The sequence below is a fragment of the Narcine bancroftii genome, chromosome 5 (assembly GCF_036971445.1).
Source record: "Narcine bancroftii isolate sNarBan1 chromosome 5, sNarBan1.hap1, whole genome shotgun sequence".
Lineage (NCBI taxonomy): Eukaryota > Metazoa > Chordata > Chondrichthyes > Torpediniformes > Narcinidae > Narcine > Narcine bancroftii.
The window spans coordinates 167407356-167428686 of NC_091473.1; the positions used below are offsets into that span (position 1 = coordinate 167407356).

At 38.2% G+C, this 21331-nt stretch overlaps 1 protein-coding gene across 5 annotated transcripts in view; it reads left to right on the forward strand.

Moving 5' to 3' along the window:
- LOC138764156 (protein TASOR-like) overlaps positions 1–21331 on the forward strand; it is an 86326-nt gene that overhangs the window by 12080 nt on the left and 52915 nt on the right. For all 5 annotated transcript variants that reach the window (XR_011358006.1, XM_069939644.1, XM_069939648.1 and 2 more), the window contains exons 4-9: positions 2277–2349; positions 2513–2604; positions 3014–3148; positions 3333–3460; positions 6246–6265; positions 8085–8187. Coding sequence is in view for 4 of the 5 variants with exons in the window: in XM_069939644.1 (XP_069795745.1) it covers positions 2277–2349; positions 2513–2604; positions 3014–3148; positions 3333–3460; positions 6246–6265; positions 8085–8187 (551 nt within the window). In the remaining variant the exon portion in view is untranslated. The remainder of the gene's footprint in view (positions 1–2276; positions 2350–2512; positions 2605–3013; positions 3149–3332; positions 3461–6245; positions 6266–8084; positions 8188–21331) is intronic.

Below are 21331 nucleotides of genomic sequence, written 5' to 3' on the forward strand. Positions count from 1 at the left end.
ACTGTTACTATCTCAATTAAATCTCACCCTATTCCCCCTTCTGTCCCAGCTGTTTCCTTATTGAGTTCTCAACTACTTTTAAGCAATATTTTAACAAACACTGCAGAAATATATTGGAACTAACAGCCAGGGATACAAAATAACATAAATGCTATGTCTCTCACGCTGATGACATCCAAGGTAACTGGAGAAGTTGACCATAACATACATCTACCTGTATCCTTCAGTGATCCAGAAATGAAGCTGTAGATGAACTTTGTAGTACATTTTAATTGAAGCACCATGTTTATTTTTCAGTTTAAACTAATGAGTTTTATTTGATTAGTGACTCACAAAAATTAATGATTAAAATGATGAGTTCCCTTAGAGTCTACTTTTTCAGATAGTACAGTAAAATCTCGTTAGAACGTGGTAGTTGGGGTCCAAGATTTCATACTGCATTACAGCCAAGTCGCAGAACAGATGCATATATGTTAGAGGGCCCATGGATAATCAAACCCAAATAGCCCTCCTCCCCGGTGCGGCACATCAAAGCTGGAGCGGCCGACGCAGTCCTGAGGGAGGGGCTGTTGGGCGGCTACCCCTGCCCCGACTCAGGAGCCGGCGTTTTCTTCACGGCATCTCTCCCTGCTACAGACCTTTCAGGTGGCAGAACACCGCCTTCAGCGCTGCCACCCGAAGATCCCTTCGCAGACACCCGCAGTTGCATTCTTCCAGCAATTCCACCTGAAAGCGGCTTATAACTAACTATTTCAATGAAAGAAAGCAAGCGCATTCTTTTAATATTGGTATTCTGAATTTTAATCAACTTAATTGCAAAGTTTGGGGTCCACAGATACCCGTGTAATAAGCGATTCCGCAGATTAACAAGTCGCGTTCTAACGAGGTTTCACTGTATAACGATAGAACAAAATAAAAATAAATCAAATTGTGGTTCTGAAAGTTGTGAAACATGTTTCTCACCAAAACTTGGCATTTGTTTTATGTTATGGGGAAAAAGTTAGATATAGATTAGAATCAGGATTCATTGTCATGAACAAGTCATGAGATTTGATGTTTGCGGCAGCGTCGTAGAGCAAACATCCATATTATAACCTTCTTACACATTACTATAAAAAAGGAATCTGATGGCAGCGGGGAAGAAGCTGTTCTTATGCTGCTGAGTGGTTGTCTTTAGGCTCCTGTACTTTTTCCTGGGGTGATAGTAGAGTGAAGAGGGCATGGCCTGGGTGGTGGTGGTCTTTGAAGATAGTGGCTGCTTTTTTTAAGGCACTGCTTCATGCAGATGTCCTTGATGGAATGAAGACTGGTGTCTGTGATGTCACAGCCTGAGTTAACAACGCTCTGGAGTTTATTCTTGTCCTGAGAATTGGTGCCTCCACACCAGGCAGCGTTGCAGCCAGCCAGAATACTCTCTAAGATGGTAGAAGTTTACAAGTCTTTGGTGACATACCGAAAGGTATTAAATTGGGAAAATAGTAAAATATATCATGTTGGTGTTACTTCAAACACTATCCATATTGATTCACCATACAATCTTGTCCCTTTGGTAGCACATATTATACCCAGGAATATTTTAAAAAATAATAATATGGGGATGTCAGCAAATTATTTCTATCCCAGATGTGCGTATTTTCTCAATTTGAGTAATTCAAAAGATTTGTACAAATGAGGCATATTTTCCATATTTATTTACAACAGTACTTATTTTTCAGTTTCAATTTAAACTAACATAACTGCAGGTATTGTATAGGATTAAACTGCAGGTATTGTATAGGATTGAAGATTACATGATAGTTTTTAAAGTCGGGGTGATATTTATATCTGCAAGCAAATATTTGATGCCCATAGAATCAGCCTCATAAGCTTTATTTCTACAGCATATGAAGAATGTTTATGGTCAAAACTCTGCAAACCTTGGCTTCCTAAACTAGTTTTAACAAAGAAGTCACGGTTGTGATGAAAGAAATGTGGTAGAAAGCTAAGTCTACAAAAATGTAATAATGATTGGTTAATCTGTTTGAGAGAGTTAACCACCTATCTTTTTTAATGTAAAATTTTCCAGAGGATCTGAGAGGATAAAAGGGGCTATTGCTTCAATCATCTAATTAGTCTGCACTTCCAACAGGGCGGCACACTTTTTGTATGACACTGGACTTTTTTTGTTACTCAAGTTTCTGAAGTAGGACTTCATGGAATCTCCTGGTTCAAGATAGGAGTGTGAAATATTTTAAAATTCAATAAAAAGGCTTTAAATACTTTTTCACCATTGTTAGGTTCCCACTATTTGTGAGAAAGGATTGTCCGTGGGAAATTCCAAAGTTACTATTCTTGGAAATCCTGCAATGGGTAAGAAAAGTCTTTGTTTAAATAATCAATGTTTTTAAATGCACGAAAGTTAGAGAGCTATTTTGCTTAAATTCTCAGTGGAAAGATTTTGAACATTTGTACTTTTCAGATTAAGTTTATGCAAACTTTCAAAGCAGATTAAAGACTACTATTATATCTTCAGGTATTTATCTTTCAAAATACTGTGATGTACTGCAGCAAAATCCTTTGGATAATGGAAGGAAGGCAGAGATTATTATTTTCAAAATCTTGAAGGTAATTTGAAGTGGCTAATTTCATAACTGCTGGCACATCAATTTCAGTTTAATTCCTATATAAAATAATATTTTGAAAAATATTTTAATATTAAAGCAATCAATTAAGGGATTTTTTTTCGTTAAATGCAAATTTTATGGAGGAATGTACTAAGGGAAGATTGTAGTGTAACAGAAGTTAATTTCTGTGCTTGTTGAATCTTTGGTCTTCTGAGGATAAGCAGTGAACGCAGAGTATGTTGGTCCCAGCTAATGTGAAATGGGCATTCATCATGCAGTAATTATTGAATTGAAGTATTTACTCAGGGCTGGACATTAATTCCATTTCAATTACTCATTTGAAAATGATGAGTTATTTGGTTCTTTTAATGCAAATACATATTTTAACTTCATTAATTTAAACTTTTCAGGGAAGAGTAAAAGCTGTGATTGATAACACCACCAAGAATTTCACCCCTCCAACACCAAAACATGATTGTCATGTTTTTAGAAATATCAACAGGGTCATTTCGCTGTTCACTTACAGAGCGTTTGATCTTACCCAGGTACCTTGTGAAAACTTTGTATCTGTTTTGATAAAAATATTCATTGCAATATCCATACCTTGAAATGATAAATATTTGCAGTTATTCATTGGTAATCCCTGAAAAGTCCATGAATTTACTATTTATTCATGTGTCTAATACAGAAATGTTTGGTTTGCTTCGCTAATTCTTTTGAATTTTTCAGTTTTATCTCTATGAATTTGGAAATGAAGGCATAAGGCAGTGCCCAAGACAAGTGTGTCCCTATGCTGTGGTATCTTTCATTTATATGGAAAATAAAATTCCCAAAATATCCAAACCAGTTACACTTAGGTAAGGAAAATGTGCATGTTCATTGTTGTGAAAAGTTGTGTTCCACTTCATATTATGCCTGTCTTGTCAAGTATTTCCATAACTTTTTAATAGTATTAAGGGAGAAATATATCTGCATTCTGGAAAAATGGTCTTGGATGACATCAGCTCAAAGTAAACTGGTATTGCAGTGAACCTGGATCTTGCGATGGCTCAGAACCTTATTGTGCTCATTCACATATTCTTTGTATTTATGGTTTTCTTAAATTATACTAAGGTTTGCTTTCATTTTGCCTCTTTTATTAATAAAATTAACGTCTTTAATGAAAATCGTTGAATGTTGGAAAATGGGGAATATTTTAAGTCTGCAGGGATTTCTGGTCCGTATGGTTAAATTATATATAAATACCCCAACTAGTTTCTTAATTTAAGCATTTTTAAACAAATATTGTATCATCTTCATAACTAATTACGTCGCACCTTTTTTATCGTGGTTCATAAGTATCAAGGTAGATTACAGGAATGTTATCAAATTTTGTTAAGCTAGTTGCACAGAAAATAAAACTTTGTCAGAGTTTGAGGCTTCTTGTAGGGGGAAGGGGAATTACAGCAGAGGAGTCCTTTATGGAGCTATTTCCAGAGTTTAGCGCAATTGAAGGCATGGCTCTCAAAGGTTGTGTTGTAAAATAAAGCTGGGAGAGGTGCAGACATACCCCTGAGTATTATTGGGTTGGCAAAGCTTGGTGTTGGTGAAGAGCAATGCCCTGAAGGGATTTAAAAATGGGAGTGAGAATTTTAAAAATGACTCAATGAATACAGACTAATAAATTTAACTTGTTACATAAAATATATTTTTGTTATGACCTCTGAAATCTAGAATTCTCTACCAAAGTAAGCAGTAGAGGTTGCCTCAATGAATGTATCTAAGACTATTTTAAAAATAAAGGAATTGGCAGATAAGGAGCTGAATCCACAGCAAGATCAGTCATAATCTTATTGAATATGACAGTGGGCTCAGCAGGCCAAATGGCCTACTCTTATTTCTTGTGTTTGACCTCATCTTTACAGTTAGAGTAAAGACAATTGACTAAGAATGTGCAAGAAAAATCAAGCCATGTAGGCAACAAAGGCATCAATTTATTAAAGATCCTTGTCAATCGCATGTTGCAAATCTGATTACTTTCACTTTTGGTAAGACAGTTCTAATAAGTAAACTAATACAAAAATTTTATGACTTTGTACAGAATAATGTTGATTTGAAATTATTGTGTAGTAATTTGGTTTCACTTATCAGGATGTTAGAAGTGATCTAAAATGCTTCATGGTTGGACAGGAGGGAGCTTAAAAATTACAAGTTGACTATTCCTTTGTGATTATTTTGTCATGTAGATTGTAGCCATTTAGTAACTAAGGAGTCAGAAAAAGAGTGATCCTTGCAGAAAGGGGTGGGTAAAGGGGGGGGGGGGGGGGAGTGGTAAGAGGAGAAAATGTGACCAGTATTGGGATCACTAGAGCAGGCACAAATTGCAAGCGATGGGAGGCTGGTCGTGTGAAATGTTATAACCAAGGAAACATCTGTGGTAGGGGCTGTGAGAGCAGATGGGCAAGAAATGGAGGGAATAGTCTCTGGTCCACTCATCCCTTCTCATCATGCTTGTCCATGCTCTGGCACTTTCTCCTACAACTATGAGATGTAACCCTTCACTTCGTCCCTTCGTCCAGGGACCTGAAAATCCCTTCAAAATGAGGCAGAGATTCATCTGCACCTCTTCCAAACTGATCTAATGCATTTGGTGTGCACATCATGGCTTATCTACTTTGTGAAAAACCAAACATAGACGAGATGATTGGAAAACCTGCTCTCTGCAATGACAACCTTGAGCTTTGGTTTGCATGTCACTTTAATTCACCTTCTCACTCCCTCACCAACCTCTCTCCTTCCTATGCAAATGCCAAGCACAAATTGGAAGAACAGTATCCTGTATTTACTTGCGTAGCCAATTTGAATGAACTTGAACTTTCCAATTTCACGTAATCCACTCCCACACAGTGCTACCTGGTTTTATTTTCCTTTATCTCCTCACCCATCTACCTGGTTCCATTTGCCCGTAATCCCCTCCCCATCTGATTCCATTCATTGCCTAACTGTCTCTATTCCAGCCCACTCAAACTGCTATATACTGATGATCTTTTCATTCTCAGTCCTGTATGAGGATCTTAACCCAAAATGATGAAGCATTTTTTTTCCTGCTTGATCCACTGAGATCTTCCACTGTTCTGTTTCATGACCTAGAGAGAGGTCGGCAACTTATTGCAGTCATTATTGCTTCTCTCTTTAATATACAACCTTTTGGGGATTTATGGAGCTGTATTAAATGGTTTTAATTTAATATGCTTAATAGTGAACAAATTCTAAGATCCATATTTTGTTTTCAGTAGATGCTCCTTATGTTGGTATGCCATAGGGCAGTAAAGAAGCACCTCTGCTGCTATTGAGGAGAGTAGAATCTGGCAAGCAGGCTAATATCTTCTACTGCGATTGGTAGAAATGTGTGCAGATGTTGGGTGAGAATATGGCTCAGCTCCACTCCTGCCTGACCATTGAGTAATCTGTTGTTGGATGCTATTGTAAATATTAGTCCATTGGCTGAGGTACTGGATGGTGACTGACAAGCATGGAATTTTGCACAGGAAGGAGTCCAATGAAATATGAGGAAATTTTTGATTGGGTTATTTGCAAAGCTTTTGCATGGCTTCTATGATATGGTTGCTTATCTAAAATGTGCTATTTTTCTTTTTCTTATAGCTTGGAAGAGAATCATGCAGGTATGTCCATGCTCATTTAAAAAAAAACCCAAAATATTGTCAAATCTTGAAATCAAGGATCTTGGCAAATTTGTTCGAGAATCATTTGGTCACATCAGCACTGGTGCAGTTGCTAAGTACATTTCTACTCCCAACCAGCTGATTGGAAGTAGCACAGCAATTTGAAACTTTTCTAATGATCTTTATTTTAATCGTACGTCCAAGAACTGGGTCCCTTGAGTTTTAAGATCTTTGTTTCTCTGAATTGTAGCTTGAAACTCAAATTTGTGGTGTTGTGGTCTAAGGGTATTAGGCCAACTCTCAGCAGGCTTGCTTTAATTAAGCAGTTCAAAACATAATTTCTATTGGAATAGTTTCTGGGTAGAGGATATTGGTTTAAATTTTAATGAGTGTCACATGCAATTTGTCAATATGGATGTTTTGCTGCTTTATTTTAGAACATATTAATAGGTGTATGGAGTTTGTTTTGTTTATATATGGTCTTGGACATTTAATTTGTGATGTACAATTATGTTTCAGTATTTTTCTTGCCATGTTAACTCCAAACATTTTCTATATTTTTTGTTTATTTTTAATCTTATCAAAATCAGTTTGCCTGTTGTATATGCTTCATTGTTTATGATGTTGGAAGTGGAAGGGGTGCTGACAACATCAGTATGTTGTCAGACCTGGAGGGCGAGTGGCCACATATACAGTACGTTTCCGATTAACTGAAAACAGATTAACCAAAATTCCAAATATCCCAATTTTTTTCAGGTGAGTCATGATGTTACAATTTGGGCGAAAAAAGTTCAAAAAAAATTTTTTTCCTGCCATGCTCAAGTGGGGCTACATTTGTCCACAGGTGACCCATTGAAGGAAAAGATAGCACTGATTATTTATAAATTGTATTTTTTTTTGCCATGAGTTACTGCAACTTTGTGATAAATTGAATTGTGGCATTCTCAGAATTTCATTTGAATACCTCGCTCTCTCGCCAAGCTGTGCGCTACCCACCCAGGCTGTTCCCTCTGTCATATACCTTTACAGCGGGGTTGTTGAAATTCTGCTGGAGGACAATCCCTGTGCAATGTCCTGTCACTTATAGGTGAGATGAGACCCTCGGGCTCCTGGGCAGGATTGATGACAGCGATGGGGAGGTGTCGGGGGTCGGGAGCAGCTGATAATAAGTATTCTCCTGATGCTACTGGGCTGCTTTAGAGAAAATACCCGAATGATCAAAAAATCTGCTTAACCGAGATGGGTCCAGTCCCAAGTATTTTGGATAATCGGAAATGTATTGTATTTGCTATATAAGGAACACAGTGTGACTTCCTGAGTTTCTCCAGCACATTTGTGTATTGAACTACAATCACAGCGTCTGCAGACTCTGAAGAACATAGGTTTATGCTGAAGAGAGAGCGATTTAAGAAGTGCCGGATGGGTAATGTTTTCACAGACAGGATAGTCTATATCTGGCTCAAGCTGCCTGATGAAACTATATGCCTCTGTGAGGTATTATTCTGATATTCCAATTTGTTTATTTTCTTGGTAACCTAATCACCAAGAAATTGAGTTGATTGGTTCCAAGGGTGATGCATCTTGGAATATATATTTTGAAAATTCATTTGGGCTCAATAAGCTCTGGCGATTTATAATCAAATATTTCTAGTGACATTTTACTTTTATTGCACTTGTTTTTTTAACCTCATGACTTTAATTGCACTAATTATTCAGAATATTTGCTTTATCCCTGCAATTAATAGCAGCTGCTGGTTTATTATATATTTACTTTTAGTTTCTTACCTGTGCATTGGTATTAAAAGTTGTGTCTATTTAGGGAAGTCTTACACTATCTGGAAAGGACAGCTAATGAACAAAGGGAGATTTCTGTGCTTGGGTTCTTTACAGTCAACCTCTCAGCCGTTTCTCCCATTCAAATTGTAAGTACCGGTAATTAGTATTTTTTGTGGTTTGATGCATTGTAGAAATTTGAGAATTGTGTGAATGACTAGAATAATGAAGTCCTAGTCTTTTTTTAAACTTTATTTATTCGTTCAAAATACAGATAATAAGTAACATGTATAACAATAAACAAAGCATGAATGTTATATTTTATATATATAAAAAAAGAGAAAAAAAGGAAAGAAACCCCCCCCCCTTCTTTCAGCCAACTCTCCTAAGGAGAGCCATAAAGAAAAGAAAAAAAAATAAAGTAAAGCATACATATTAAAATCTAGTCAATATAAATCAAAATGTAAATATTCTGAATATAACAACCACCTATTAATAAAAAAAAACTATATCCGTGAAACATATGTAATTTTTTCCATTATTAAACAATATTTCATCTCATTATGCCAAAAGTCTCAAATTTAATCATTTCAGGTAAAATCATATCTCTACCGAACACATGTTTTACCAAAGATCGAACTTGATAAAAATACGCTTATACTTAATCGGACTGTTTAAACCCCAAACATTAAAAGTAGCAAACTTCAACTTTGACATGTGGTACATGTAGGTACCAATGACATAGGGAGAAATAGAGAAAAGATCCTAAAAAGTGAGTACAGGCAGTTAGGTAGGGAGTTAAAAAGAAGGACTGCAAAGGGGGTAATCTCTGGATTACTCCCTGTGCCACGTGACAGTGTGAATAGAAATAGAATGAGGTGGAGGATTAACATGTGGCTGAAGGGGTGGAGTAAGGGGCAGGGTTTTAAGTTTTTGGATAACTGGGACCTTTTTTGGGGGAGATGTGACCTGTACAGTAAGGACGGGTTACACTTAAATCCCAGGGGGACCAGAATCCTGGCAGAGGTATTTGCTAGGGCTACTCAGGATCCTTTAAACTAGAATGGTTGGGGGGAGGGAACAAAATAGTACAGAGCAGTAAGGAGAAGGTTAGAATGCAAACAAAGAAAGTTTGTAGTAAGTATTTGAATATGGATGGGCAGGTGATAGAGAAGGGAAATGCTCTGGAAGAAGATGAAGGGCAATTGGCAGGAAAAGTAAATAATGTTGTTATTAAAGATGAGGGAAAACAGGGATTAAAAATGGGGAAATCTCTGAAATTCATATATTTTAATGCCAGAAGTATTGTAAAAAAGGTGGATGAGCTGAAGGTGTGGATTGATACTTGGAAGTATGATGTGGTAGCGATTAGTGAGCATGGTTGCAGGAGGGATGTGATTGGCAACTGAATATCCCTGGGTTTCGTTGTTTTAGGTGTGATAGAGTCGGAGGGGCAAGAGGTGGTGGGGTTGCATTGCTTGTCAGGGAAAATATTACAGCGGTGCCTAGGAAGGATAGATTAGAGGGCACATCCACAGAGGCTATTTGGGTGGAACTGAGGAGTAGGAAAGGAGAGGTTACACTTGTAGGGGTGTATTATAGACACCCGGAGGGGACCGAGACCTAGAGGAGCAAATCTGTAGGGAGATAGTAGATATTTGTGATAAGCGCAGGGTTGTAATTATGGGAGATTTTAATTTTCCACATATAGATTGGGAAACACATTCTGTGAAAGGACTGGATGGGTTAGAGTTTGTGAAATGTGTGCAAGATAGTTTTTTACAACAATATGTAGAGGTGCCGACCAGAGAAGGAGCAGTGTTAGATCTACTGTTGGCAAATGGGATGGGTCAAGTGACGGAGGTTAGTGTTGGCGAGCACTTCGCGTCCAGTGATCATAATGCCATCAGCTTCAATGTCATTATGGAAAGAGAGAAGTCAGGGCCAAGGGTTGAGGCTTTTGATTGGGGAAAAGCTAGATTTGAGCAGATGCGAAAGGACTTGCAGGGTGTGAATTGGGACAATTTGTTTTATGGGCAGGATGTAGTAGAGAGATGGAAGTCTTTTAAAGATCAGATTTTGAGAGTGCAAAAGCTTTATGTTCCTGTTAGGTTAAAAGGAGGGGCAAAAGGTTTGAGAGAGCTGTGGTTTTCAAGGAATATTGGAAACTTGGTTCGAAGAAAAAGGGAGGCGTACATTAGATATAAGAAGCATGGAGTTAAGGAGATGTTTGAAAGATACATTGAATGTAAGAGGAATCTTAAGAGAGGAATTAGGAAAGCTAAAAGAAGGTACGAGGAAACTATGGCAAGCAGGGTGAAAACTAATCCAAAAGAGTTCTACAAATATGTTAATGGTAAGAGGAAAGCTAGAGACAAAATTGGTCCCTTAGAAAATCAGAGCGGAAAAATGTGTGTGGAGCCTAGAGAAATGGGGGAGATATTGAACAGTTTCTTTTCTTCGGTATTCACTAAGGAGAAGGATATTGGGAGATGTGAGATAAAAAAAGCAAATTGGGTAAATATGGGCAATATAGAGATTACAAAAGGTGTAGTTTTAAGGCTTTTGAAGAATATAAAGGTGGATAAGTCTCCGGGACCAGACGGGATCTTCCCCAGGACATTGAGAGAAGTGAAGGAGGAAATAGCAGAGGCTCTGGCGGTAATTTTCCAAATGTCATTAGATATGGGGATAGTGCCGGAGGATTGGCGCATTGCGCATGTGGTTCCGTTATTTAAAAAGGGTTCAAGGAGGAAGCCTGGCAACTATCGGCCTGTAAGTTTGACGTCTGTGGTAGGTAAATTAATGGAGAAAATTCTTAGAGATAGTACTTATAAACATCTGGATAGACAGGGTCTGATCAGGAGCACTCAACATGGATTTGTGGGAGGAAGGTCATGTTTGACCAATCTGATTGAATTTTTTGAAGAGGTGACTAGGAATGTGGATGAGGGTAGTGCAGTGGATGTTGTCTATATGGACTTCAGTAAGGCCTTCGATAAGGTACCACATGGAAGGTTAGTTAGGAAGGTGCAGTCTTTAGGTATAAATTTTGAGATAGTCAAATGGATTGAACATTGGCTGAAAGGGAGAGGCCAGAGAGTGGTAGTGGATAATTGTCTGTCAGGTTGGAGGCCGGTGACCAGTGGTGTGCCTCAAGGATCTGTATTGGGCCCATTGTTGTTCGTTATATACATTAATGATCTAGATGATGGGGTGGTGAATTGGATTAGTAAATATGCAGACGATACTAAGATAGGTGGAATAGTGGATAATGAAGAAGGTTTTCAAGGATTGCAGAGGGATTTGGGCTGCTTAGAAAAGTTGACTGAAAAATGGCAGATGGAATTTAATGCTGATAAGTGTGAGGTGCTTCATTTTGGTAAGAAGAATCAGAACAGGACATACGTGGTAAATGGGAGAGCATTGATGAATACAGAAGAGCAGAAAGATTTAGGAGTAACGGTACATCGTTCCCTGAAGGTAGAAACTCACGTGAATAGGGTGGTGAAGAAGGCTTTTAGTATGCTGGCCTTTATCAATCATTGCATGGAATATAGGAGTTGGGAGGTGATGTTGAGATTGTATAAGACGTTGGTGCGGCCTAATTTGGAGTTCTGTGTGCAGTTCTGGTGGATATAAACAGAGTGGAGAGAGTGCAGAGAAGGTTTACCAGAATGTTACCTGGGTTTAAGCATCTAGAGTATAGGGAGAGATTGGACAGATTAGGTCTTTATTCTTTGGAGCGTAGAAGGTTGAGAGGGGATTTGATAGAAGTATTTAAGATTATGAAAGGGATAGACAGAGTGGATGTGGATAGACTATTTCCGTTAAGAGGAGGAAAGATTAAAACAAGAGAACATGAGTTAAGAATTAAGGGGCAGAGGTTTAGAGGTAACATGAGGGGGAACTTCTTTACTCAGAGAGTGGTAGCCATGTGGAATGAGCTTCCGGGAGAAATAGTGGCGGCGGAGTCAATTGTATTATTTAAGAAAAGGTTGGACAGGTATATGGATGAGAAGAAGATGGAGGGTTATGGGCATTGTGCAGGGAGGTGGGACTAGAAAGGGGTGTTTGGTTCGGTGCGGACTAGAAGGGCCTAATGGCCTGTTTCCGTGCTGTAATTGTTATGTTATGACATATCCACTAATATTACTAAAAACTAATAATATCAATGTATAAAGACTCAGATCAATGTAAATAGGTCCTCCAATAGGAGAAAAAGAAACCACATTAAAGTCTAAATCAAATGAAAATTAAAAAAAAGAGAAAGAAAAAAAAACCCCCAAAAAACTACCAAAAGGTAGTAATCCCTAAACAAAAGTTGGGTGTGGATCACCCACCAGTGGCTGATGACTAGTAGAACATAGAGCAAATTTCTCCCTCCCCAGCCAAACAAAGAATAAAAACAAGATATAATGACATAAAAGTAAGTAAAAATAAAAAGGTTCTTCTATTAATCCAAGAGATTCCAGACTCTGCGACCCCATTTCAAGGAAGCGGACTCTTTCCATTCCCATTTCTCCCATTTCTGCCGTCTCTTCCATTTCCAGAACAACCAGATTTTCCTTTAGGAGACAATGTTGGGCTACGTCTTTGTTCTCTTACATCTGGCAACGAGTCAGCAAAACTCATTGCTTCACGCTCATTCTCAAAAAACCGAGATTGAAAGTCTCAATAAAACACCTTCAACACTGCCGGATAGTGAAAAGTAGACTTATAACCTTTATGCCACAAAACTGTTTTAACTGGATTAAATCGATGCCGACGCTGAATAACCTCTTGACTCAAATCAGGATAGAAAAAAACTCTACAATTCTGAATCATTAACGGGGCTTGTCGTTGTCTCGCGTTTTGCACTGTCTAAATAATTCAAACATCGAATTATCACGGGTCTCGGTGGTTGACCAGGCAGAGGTCTTCTTCTTAAGGCTCTATGAGCTCTTTCCAATACCAGACCTACAGAGAAAAATTCCTGCCCCAGTATTTGTGGAATCCATTCGGTAAAAAAACGAAGAGGATCTTGTTCTTCCATACCTTCTGGCAAACCAACAATCTTCACATTATTCCTTCTACTTTGATTCTCCAAATAATCTACTTTCCTCTCTAACTCCCTCTCACGTTTCGCAATTCTTTAACGGATTTTTTCCACCTCCAACACTTTTTCTGTATTAGAAGCCACTTGTTGTTGACATTTCTAAAATGCAGCCTGAAATTGTTTAAAATCCTCACAAGATGCTTCCACATGTATTTTAACTGTATCCTGTTCCAAACTGAGCCTCTGAGACATTTCATTCAGAATAGGCTGAATGATGAGGCTTAGCTGTTTACATTGTAATTCAGAAAAGCCCAGCCCTGCTTTCTCTTGCGTAGTGGCAGAACCAGGTAACTGCAGCTCCTGCTGCATCTCAACAACAGGCAGTTTAACAGTTTTACTGCGGGTCTGGATTCCCAGCGACGGCGGGCCGATGCTGTTTTCCCCCTGCAACCTGTTGTTGCTTCAAAAACTCACAAAAAAGTTGTAGCAGACTGTTTGGGCCCTAAATCTTCAACACTCCGAAAATGTAGTTTCTTCTGTACTTGAGGTTTAATCTTTTTACCATTAATAGCCATAATAATTCCTTAATACTTTAAACTAATTTTTAAAAAATTTAAACCTGAAAACAAAGAGTTAAAAACGGGTTCTTAAAAGTCTGGCCAGAGAGGTTGAGATTACACGTCTAGACTCTATGCCATCTTGCCACGCCCCCGAAGTCCTAGTCTTTATTATTTCTTTTAAATATTACCATCTTGCTCTCCTCCACCACTTCCTCTGGTAGCTCATGTCATATACGTACCACCCTGTAGGAAGAAAGTGCCCTTCAGATTTTTAAATCTTTTCCCACTCACCTAAAATCTACACTCACTAATTTTAGATTCTCTTACCCTGAGAAAATGTGTGTGAATATTTACCTCACTTATGCCCTTCATGATAAATTTTTTTTGAGCTCCTCTTCAGGGAGAAAAGGCCTAGCCTGTCTCGCCTCTGATAATTCAGACCTACCAGTTTCAGCAACATTCTCATGATTCTTCTCTACTCTTTCCATCTTAATAATGCATTTCCTATAGTTGGGTGATCAGAACTGACCAAGTGTAGACTTACCTATGTGTTGTTTGGTTATAATATGATGTCCCTGCTCTTGTACTCCATGCTCTGGCCAATGAAAACAAGCATGCCAAATACTACCTCACTATCCTGTATATATACATGTTGCCTCATTCATTGCACTCTGTACCTATGGCCCCAAGTCCTTGTTCTACAACATTCTCCAAGACCCTACCATTTATCATGTACATCCTGCCCTGGTTGTATGCCCTTTAAATATACCCAATGACTTGGCCACCACAGCCGTCTATGGCAACCAGTTCCACAGATTTACCCACAATATGGCTGAAGACATTTTTTTGCCTCCACTCTAGTGTTTTATTTTAAGGCTGTGCCCTCTGGTACAAAACTCGCCTATTCCTGGAAATGTCCTCTCCACATCAATAATAATAGACTCTAGAATATTGCCAATTACTGAAGTTAGGCTAACAGGCCCATAATTTCCTGTGTTTTGTTACTGCAAATGTGTTCACAATCTCTGAGACCCTGGGATGTAGTCCATCTGGTCCAGATGACTTGCCCACATTCAGCCCCATCAGTTTCCCAAGCACCTTCTCCTTAGTAATAATAACTGCACTCAACTCTGCCCCCTTACTCTCTTGAATTTCTGGTTCATCACTGGTGTCTTCCACAGTGAAGACTGATGCAAATTACGTGTTCATTTCATGTGCTGTTTCTCTTTCCCCATTACCACTTCAGTGTCTTTCCAGCAGCCTAGAGTGATGTCCACTCTTGCCTCTCTTACTCTTCCAAAAAAAACTTTTTGCTTTCATATTTTTTTCCCCTTATTGCCTTTTTAGTTGCTTCTGTTGGGTTTTAAAGCTACCCAATCTTCTGGCTTCCTGCTAATTTAGGCAATGTTGTATGCCCTCTCTTTGGCTTTTGTGCTGTCTTTAACTTCCTTTGTCAGCCACAGTTGCTTAACTCTCCTTTTAGAATGTTTCTTCTTTGGGATGAAACACTACAATGTCTTCTGAATTATTTCCAGAACTGACGCCATTGCTGCTCTACTCTCTTTCATCCTCAGGTTCCCATTCTCAGTTTACTCAACTGTAATGCTGGTGTATTCAAATTTAGCTTCTCACTTTCACATTGCAGAATAAATTCTATTACAGGTTGAGTACCCCTTATCTGAAATGCATGGGATCAGAAGTATTTCGGATTTTGGATTCTTTCAGATTTTGGATTATCATTTTGAAAAATGCACTCATTCACTCAGACTTAAAGATACATGTATTCACATTACAATACAAATATTTACATATGCACAGATTAACTGAAGTAGACATATATTGAAAAATCTACACTCAATAATGCACTATGTACGTCTGCTATGTCCCATTCTCCAATCAGAATTTCTGAATTCTTGCATATTACCATATGGGATCACAGATGAAAATATTTTGAATTTTGGACTGTTTTGGGTATTCATATAAGGGATACACTGTGTATTGTAATCAGTCTCCTAAGGGCACCGTTATGTTAAGATCCCAGCACCAAAGCTCCTTTTTCCTTGTGGGCTTGACTGCAAGCTCCTCTATAAAGCCATCTTGGAGGCATTCCAATTGAGATCCTGTGGTAATGTGCAGATAACCTTTGCTGTCCTTTATACCACCAATTTTGGTGTTAACTGCAGACCAACTATGTAAAATACATTGTCCTCAAAGTAATTAATATAGATGACAAACGGGACCCAGTATTGATCTCTGCAGTGCATATTTTTTGAATATTTTATTTTTGATTTTAAAAGATTCATACAAATTGGAAAAAAAAACAACCCAATCTCAACAATGGTATATAACATGTTCTATTTTTTCCTTTTCCCTTTCCCCTCCCTCCCGTACCCTAATGCAACAAAAAAAATTATATAAATTTCTGCGCTGTAAACTGTTACATGGTTATATGGTTAAATTAAACAAATACAAAGAACCAAATATTTGTAAAGTCACAAACCCTAAGGGAACTTAAGAAAAACCAAAGAACCCAAAATAAAAAAGATAAGGAACAAAATACAAGATTACGTCCTCTGCACCACGACCCACTTTATTGATCTCAGTCATTTCACTTCTGGCATGGATTGTTGCCTTTCCTTTATTCAGAAGGGGTATAATTATATTTGCCTACCAATGTGTTTCAGATAGGGTTGCCACACCCTAACAATTGTTCCATATTTCCTCCTTAAATTTTACGTGATTTTCTCCAGAAGAATCCAGCATCGCATTTCTGTATCCCATCGTGTAATATTTAGTTGGGAGTCGGACTTCCACGTGACCACTATACACTTCCTGGCTACCGACAAGGTGACCTTCACAAATTGAATTTGGTTTCTGGACAGGTTAAAACTCATGTCCTTAATGTTTCCCAGAAGGTACAATTCAGGATCCTGAGGAAAATCAACTTTAGTAATTTTTTTTCAGAATGTCCCCCAGGTCTTCCCAGAAGGATCTCACCTTTGTACACAGTCAGGTTAAATGTTCCAATCTACACACCACAATTAATGCACATTTCTGAAATTTCGGGTTTAGATTCATGTATCTTTTTTGTGTTGTGAGGCACAGTTGATGCAGGAAATTGTATTGCATCAATCTGTACCTGACATTGGGAGAGGAGTCACGTGATGGAGTAGTGGCCGGACGGTGAACTCCAGCCCTCTCCAGAAAAGTCGGAAAAAACAAAGGAAAACACAAAGGCACAGAAATAAAAGTTAAAGAAAAGTGAGTATAAAGGTGAAAAGAAGATGGCGACAAAAAAAGAAAAATCAAAATCAACGGTAAGAAGAGAGGAAGAGAAGACAACGGAGGAAGAAGGAGAAGGCCTTACCTGTTCGAAGAGGCCCGCTGTGGAGAGAGAAACCCGCTTCCTCAGGTCGGTAGAAATTGGACTACAAAAATGGCTCGCTGAGCCGAGTAAAAGTGCGCAACCGCGCATGCGCATGAAAAAAAACACACCGACGGGAGGGGGGACCAGCTGGGGAGTCGATCTCCACAGCCGGCAACGACTGCTGCAGAACACCTGCAGCAAGAAGAGACCACAGAAGACAATAGAAACAAGAAAGAAGAGAAGAAAAGGGCAAGAAAGAAACAACAGATGGCCAACCCAGAGGAAGAAGAAGAGGAAGAGTACAGTGAAATAGAAGAAGAAGGGAAAGGCAAGATAAAAGATATACTTTCTCTTGTTAAAGGATACATGGAGTCATTTAAAGAATGGCAGACACAGGAATTTAATGATTTAAGAAGAAGAATAAACAACACAGAAGAGAAAATGAACAAAATAGATATGACCTTAACAGAAATGGGAAAGAAAATGGACAAGATGGAAGAGCGGGCAGTAGCAGCAGAAATGGAGGTAGAGGACTTAAAAAAGAAATTAGAGGAATCTAATAAAAAAGCTATAGAGACACAAGAACTGCTAGCTCAAAAAATAGATATAATGGAAAATTATAACAGAAGAAATAACATAAAGATAGTGGGCCTTAAGGAAGATGAAGAAGGCAAGAATATGAGGGAGTTTATAAAAGATTGGATCCCTAGGATCCTAGGATGTCCAGAACTACAGCAAGAAATGGAAATAGAAAGGGCACATAGAGCATTGGCCTTTAAACCACAACCACAACAAAAACCAAGATCTATTTTAGTAAAATTCCTAAGATATACTACAAGAGAAAAGATACTGGAGAAGACAATGGAAAAAGTAAGAGAGGGCAACAAGCCACTGGAGTATAAAGGGCAAAAAAATCTTCATTTATCCAGATATAAGTTTTGAACTACTAAAGAAGAGAAAGGAGTTCAATACAGCAAAGGCGATTTTATGGAAGAAAGGGTATAAATTTATACTAAAGCATCCAGCGTTATTGAAAATATTTATTCCAGGAAAACAAAACAGACTATTCTCGGATCCAGAAGAAGCACGAAAATTTGCAGAGCAACTACAAAATAGACGGAGATGAAGACGTGTAATGAGAGTAAAAATGATCACAATTGATATGTATGTGGGAAAAGAGGTATAAGAATGTATAGGTATAATGTGCATACGTGAATGTATCGGTACTTAGAGGAAAATATAGATAGTATAGACAAGAATTAATAAGGGAAGGTAATGGAATAGAGAGAATAAGGAGGGAATTAAAAGAGTGACCTTTGTTACATATGAAAAGTGAAATCTTTTCTGGGGGGGCTGGGTGGGGGGGAACAGCGGCCACTGCAAAATCAGTTGACGCTTGCGAGTGAATTCGCAAACCCAAATGGAGAGGGGAGATGTGGTTGTTCGACAAGGGATAAAGGACAACTCAGGAGGGGAAGGGGAGATTGGGGCTAAAGAAGATATAAATAGGAGAATAAGGAAAATGTTTGATGTTTTAGGAATGTTGTCTTATAAAGGGTTTAAAATAGGAAAACAGAAATGGAAAAGGAGGAAAGGTAATGATGGAAAAACGGAAAGGGAAGATAAACAAAGTATAAAATGGCTACGTTGAACTATATGACTTTAAATATTAATGGAATACATAACCAAATTAAAAGGAAGAAACTGCTAAATTTACTGAAAAAAGAAAAAATTGATATAGCATTTGTCCAAGAAACACACTTAACTGAATTGGAGCACAAGAAATTAAAGAGAGATTGGGTAGGACATGTAACAGCAGCATCGTATAATTCAAAAGCAAGAGGAGTAGCTATATTAATTAGTAAAAATGTGCCATTTAAAATAGAAGAGGAAATAATAGATCCAGCAGGGAGATATGTAATGATAAAATGTCAGATATATTCGGAGTTTTGGAATCTACTTAATGTATATTCACCTAACAAAGAAGATCAAAAGTTTATGCAAGATATCTTTTTGAAGGTAGCTAATACGCAAGGGAACATACTAATAGGAGGGGATTTCAACCTGAATTTGGATTCAAATATGGATAAAACTGGGAAAAAAAATTAACAGAAAGAACAAAGTAACCAAATTTATAATTAAATCAATGCAAGAAATGCAACCTTTGGATATGTGGAGGAAACAAAACCCAAAAGAAAAGGAATATTCATATTACTCGGCGAGACATAAAACATACTCAAGAATAGACCTATTTTTGTTATCAGCGAGTATGCAAGATAGAGTAAGAAAAACAAAATATAAAGCTAGAAAACTATCGGACCATTCACCCTTAATATTGACAGTAAAGCTAGAGGATATCCCTCCAAGAATGTATAGATGGAGATTAAACCCCATGCTACTTAAAAGGCAGGATTTTAGAGAATTTATTGAAAAACAACTAAAAATGTACTTTGAAATAAATACGGAATCAATGGAAGATAAGTTTATACTATGGGATGCAATGAAAGCATTCATTAGAGGGCAAATAATAAGTTATGTAACCAAGATGAAGAAGGACTATAATCAGGAAACAGAGCAGTTGGAAAGGGAAATAGTAAATATAGAAAAAAAATTAGCAATGAAGGAAGATACAACTAAAAGAAGAGAATTGGCGGATAAAAAAATAAAATATGAAACATTACAAACATATAAGGTAGAGAAGAATATAATGAAGACAAAATAGAAAAATTATGAACTGGGTGAAAAAACGCACAAAATCCTAGCATGGGAGCTTAAGACAGAACAAGCTAAGAAAATGGTATTGGCATCAAGGAAAAAAGACAAACAAATTACATATAATCCAAAAGAAATTAAGGAAAACTTTAGAGAATTCTATGAACAATTATACCGAACTGAAAACGAAGGGAAAGAAGGGAAAATAGATGAAAATTGAACTACCAAAACTACAAATAGAGGAAAAAAATAAATTAACAGAACCAATTGGAACAATAGAAATACAAGAGATAATAAAAAAATTACCAAATAATAAGACACCAGGAGAGGATGGACTCCCAATAGAATTCTACAAAACATTTAAAGACTTATTAATTCCGCCCCTCCTGGATGTAATCAACCAGATTGATGAAACACAAAGCTTACCAGATTCATGTAAAACAGCAATAATTACAGTAATACTAAAACAAGGGAAAGATCCACTCTCACCAGCGTCATATAGACCAATATCTTTACTAAACACAGATTATAAGATAATAGCTAAACTATTAGCAAACAGATTAGCAGAGCAGGTACCGAAAATGGTAAATTTAGACCAAACTGGATTTATCAAAAAAAGACGCACAACAGACAATATTTGTAAATTTATTAACTTAATTCATGCAGTAGAAGGAAAGAAAGCACCTGCAGTAGCAGTTGCTTTAGACGCAGAGAAGGCCTTCGACAGAGTAGAATGGAATTATTTGTTCAAAGTATTGCAAAAATTCAGTTTACCAGAGAAGTATATTAATTGGATTTCTTCTTTGGCTTGGCTTCGCGGACGAAGATTTATGGAGGGGGTAAAAAGTCCACGTCAGCTGCAGGCTCGTTTGTGGCTGACAAGTCCGATGCGGGACAGGCAGACACGGTTGCAGCGGTTGCAGGGGAAAATTGGTTGGTTGGGGTTGGGTGTTGGGTTTTTCCTCCTTTGCCTTTTGTCAGTGAGGTGGGCTCTGCGGTCTTCTTCAAAGGAGGTTGCTGCCCGCAAAACTGTGAGGCGCCAAGATGCACGGTTTGAGGCGTTATCAGCCCACTGGCGGTGGTCAATGTGGCAGGCACCAAGAGATTTCTTTAGGCAGTCCTTGTACCTTTTCTTTGGTGCACCTCTGTCACGGTGGCCAGTGGAGAGCTCGCCATATAACACGATCTTGGGAAGGCGATGGTCCTCCATTCTGGAGACGTGACCCATCCAGCGCAGCTGGATCTTCAGCAGCGTGGACTCGATGCTGTCGACCTCTGCCATCTCGAGTACTTCGACGTTAGGGATGTAAGCGCTCCAATGGATGTTGAGGATGGAGCGGAGACAACGCTGGTGGAAGCGTTCTAGGAGCCGTAGGTGGTGCCGGTAGAGGACCCATGATTCGGAGCCGAACAGGAGTGTGGGTATGACAACGGCTCTGTATACGCTTATCTTTGTGAGGTTTTTCAGTTGGTTGTTTTTCCAGACTCTTTTGTGTAGTCTTCCAAAGGCGCTATTTGCCTTGGCGAGTCTGTTGTCTATCTCATTGTCGATCCTTGCATCTGATGAAATGGTGCAGCCGAGATAGGTAAACTGGTTGACCGTTTTGAGTTTTGTG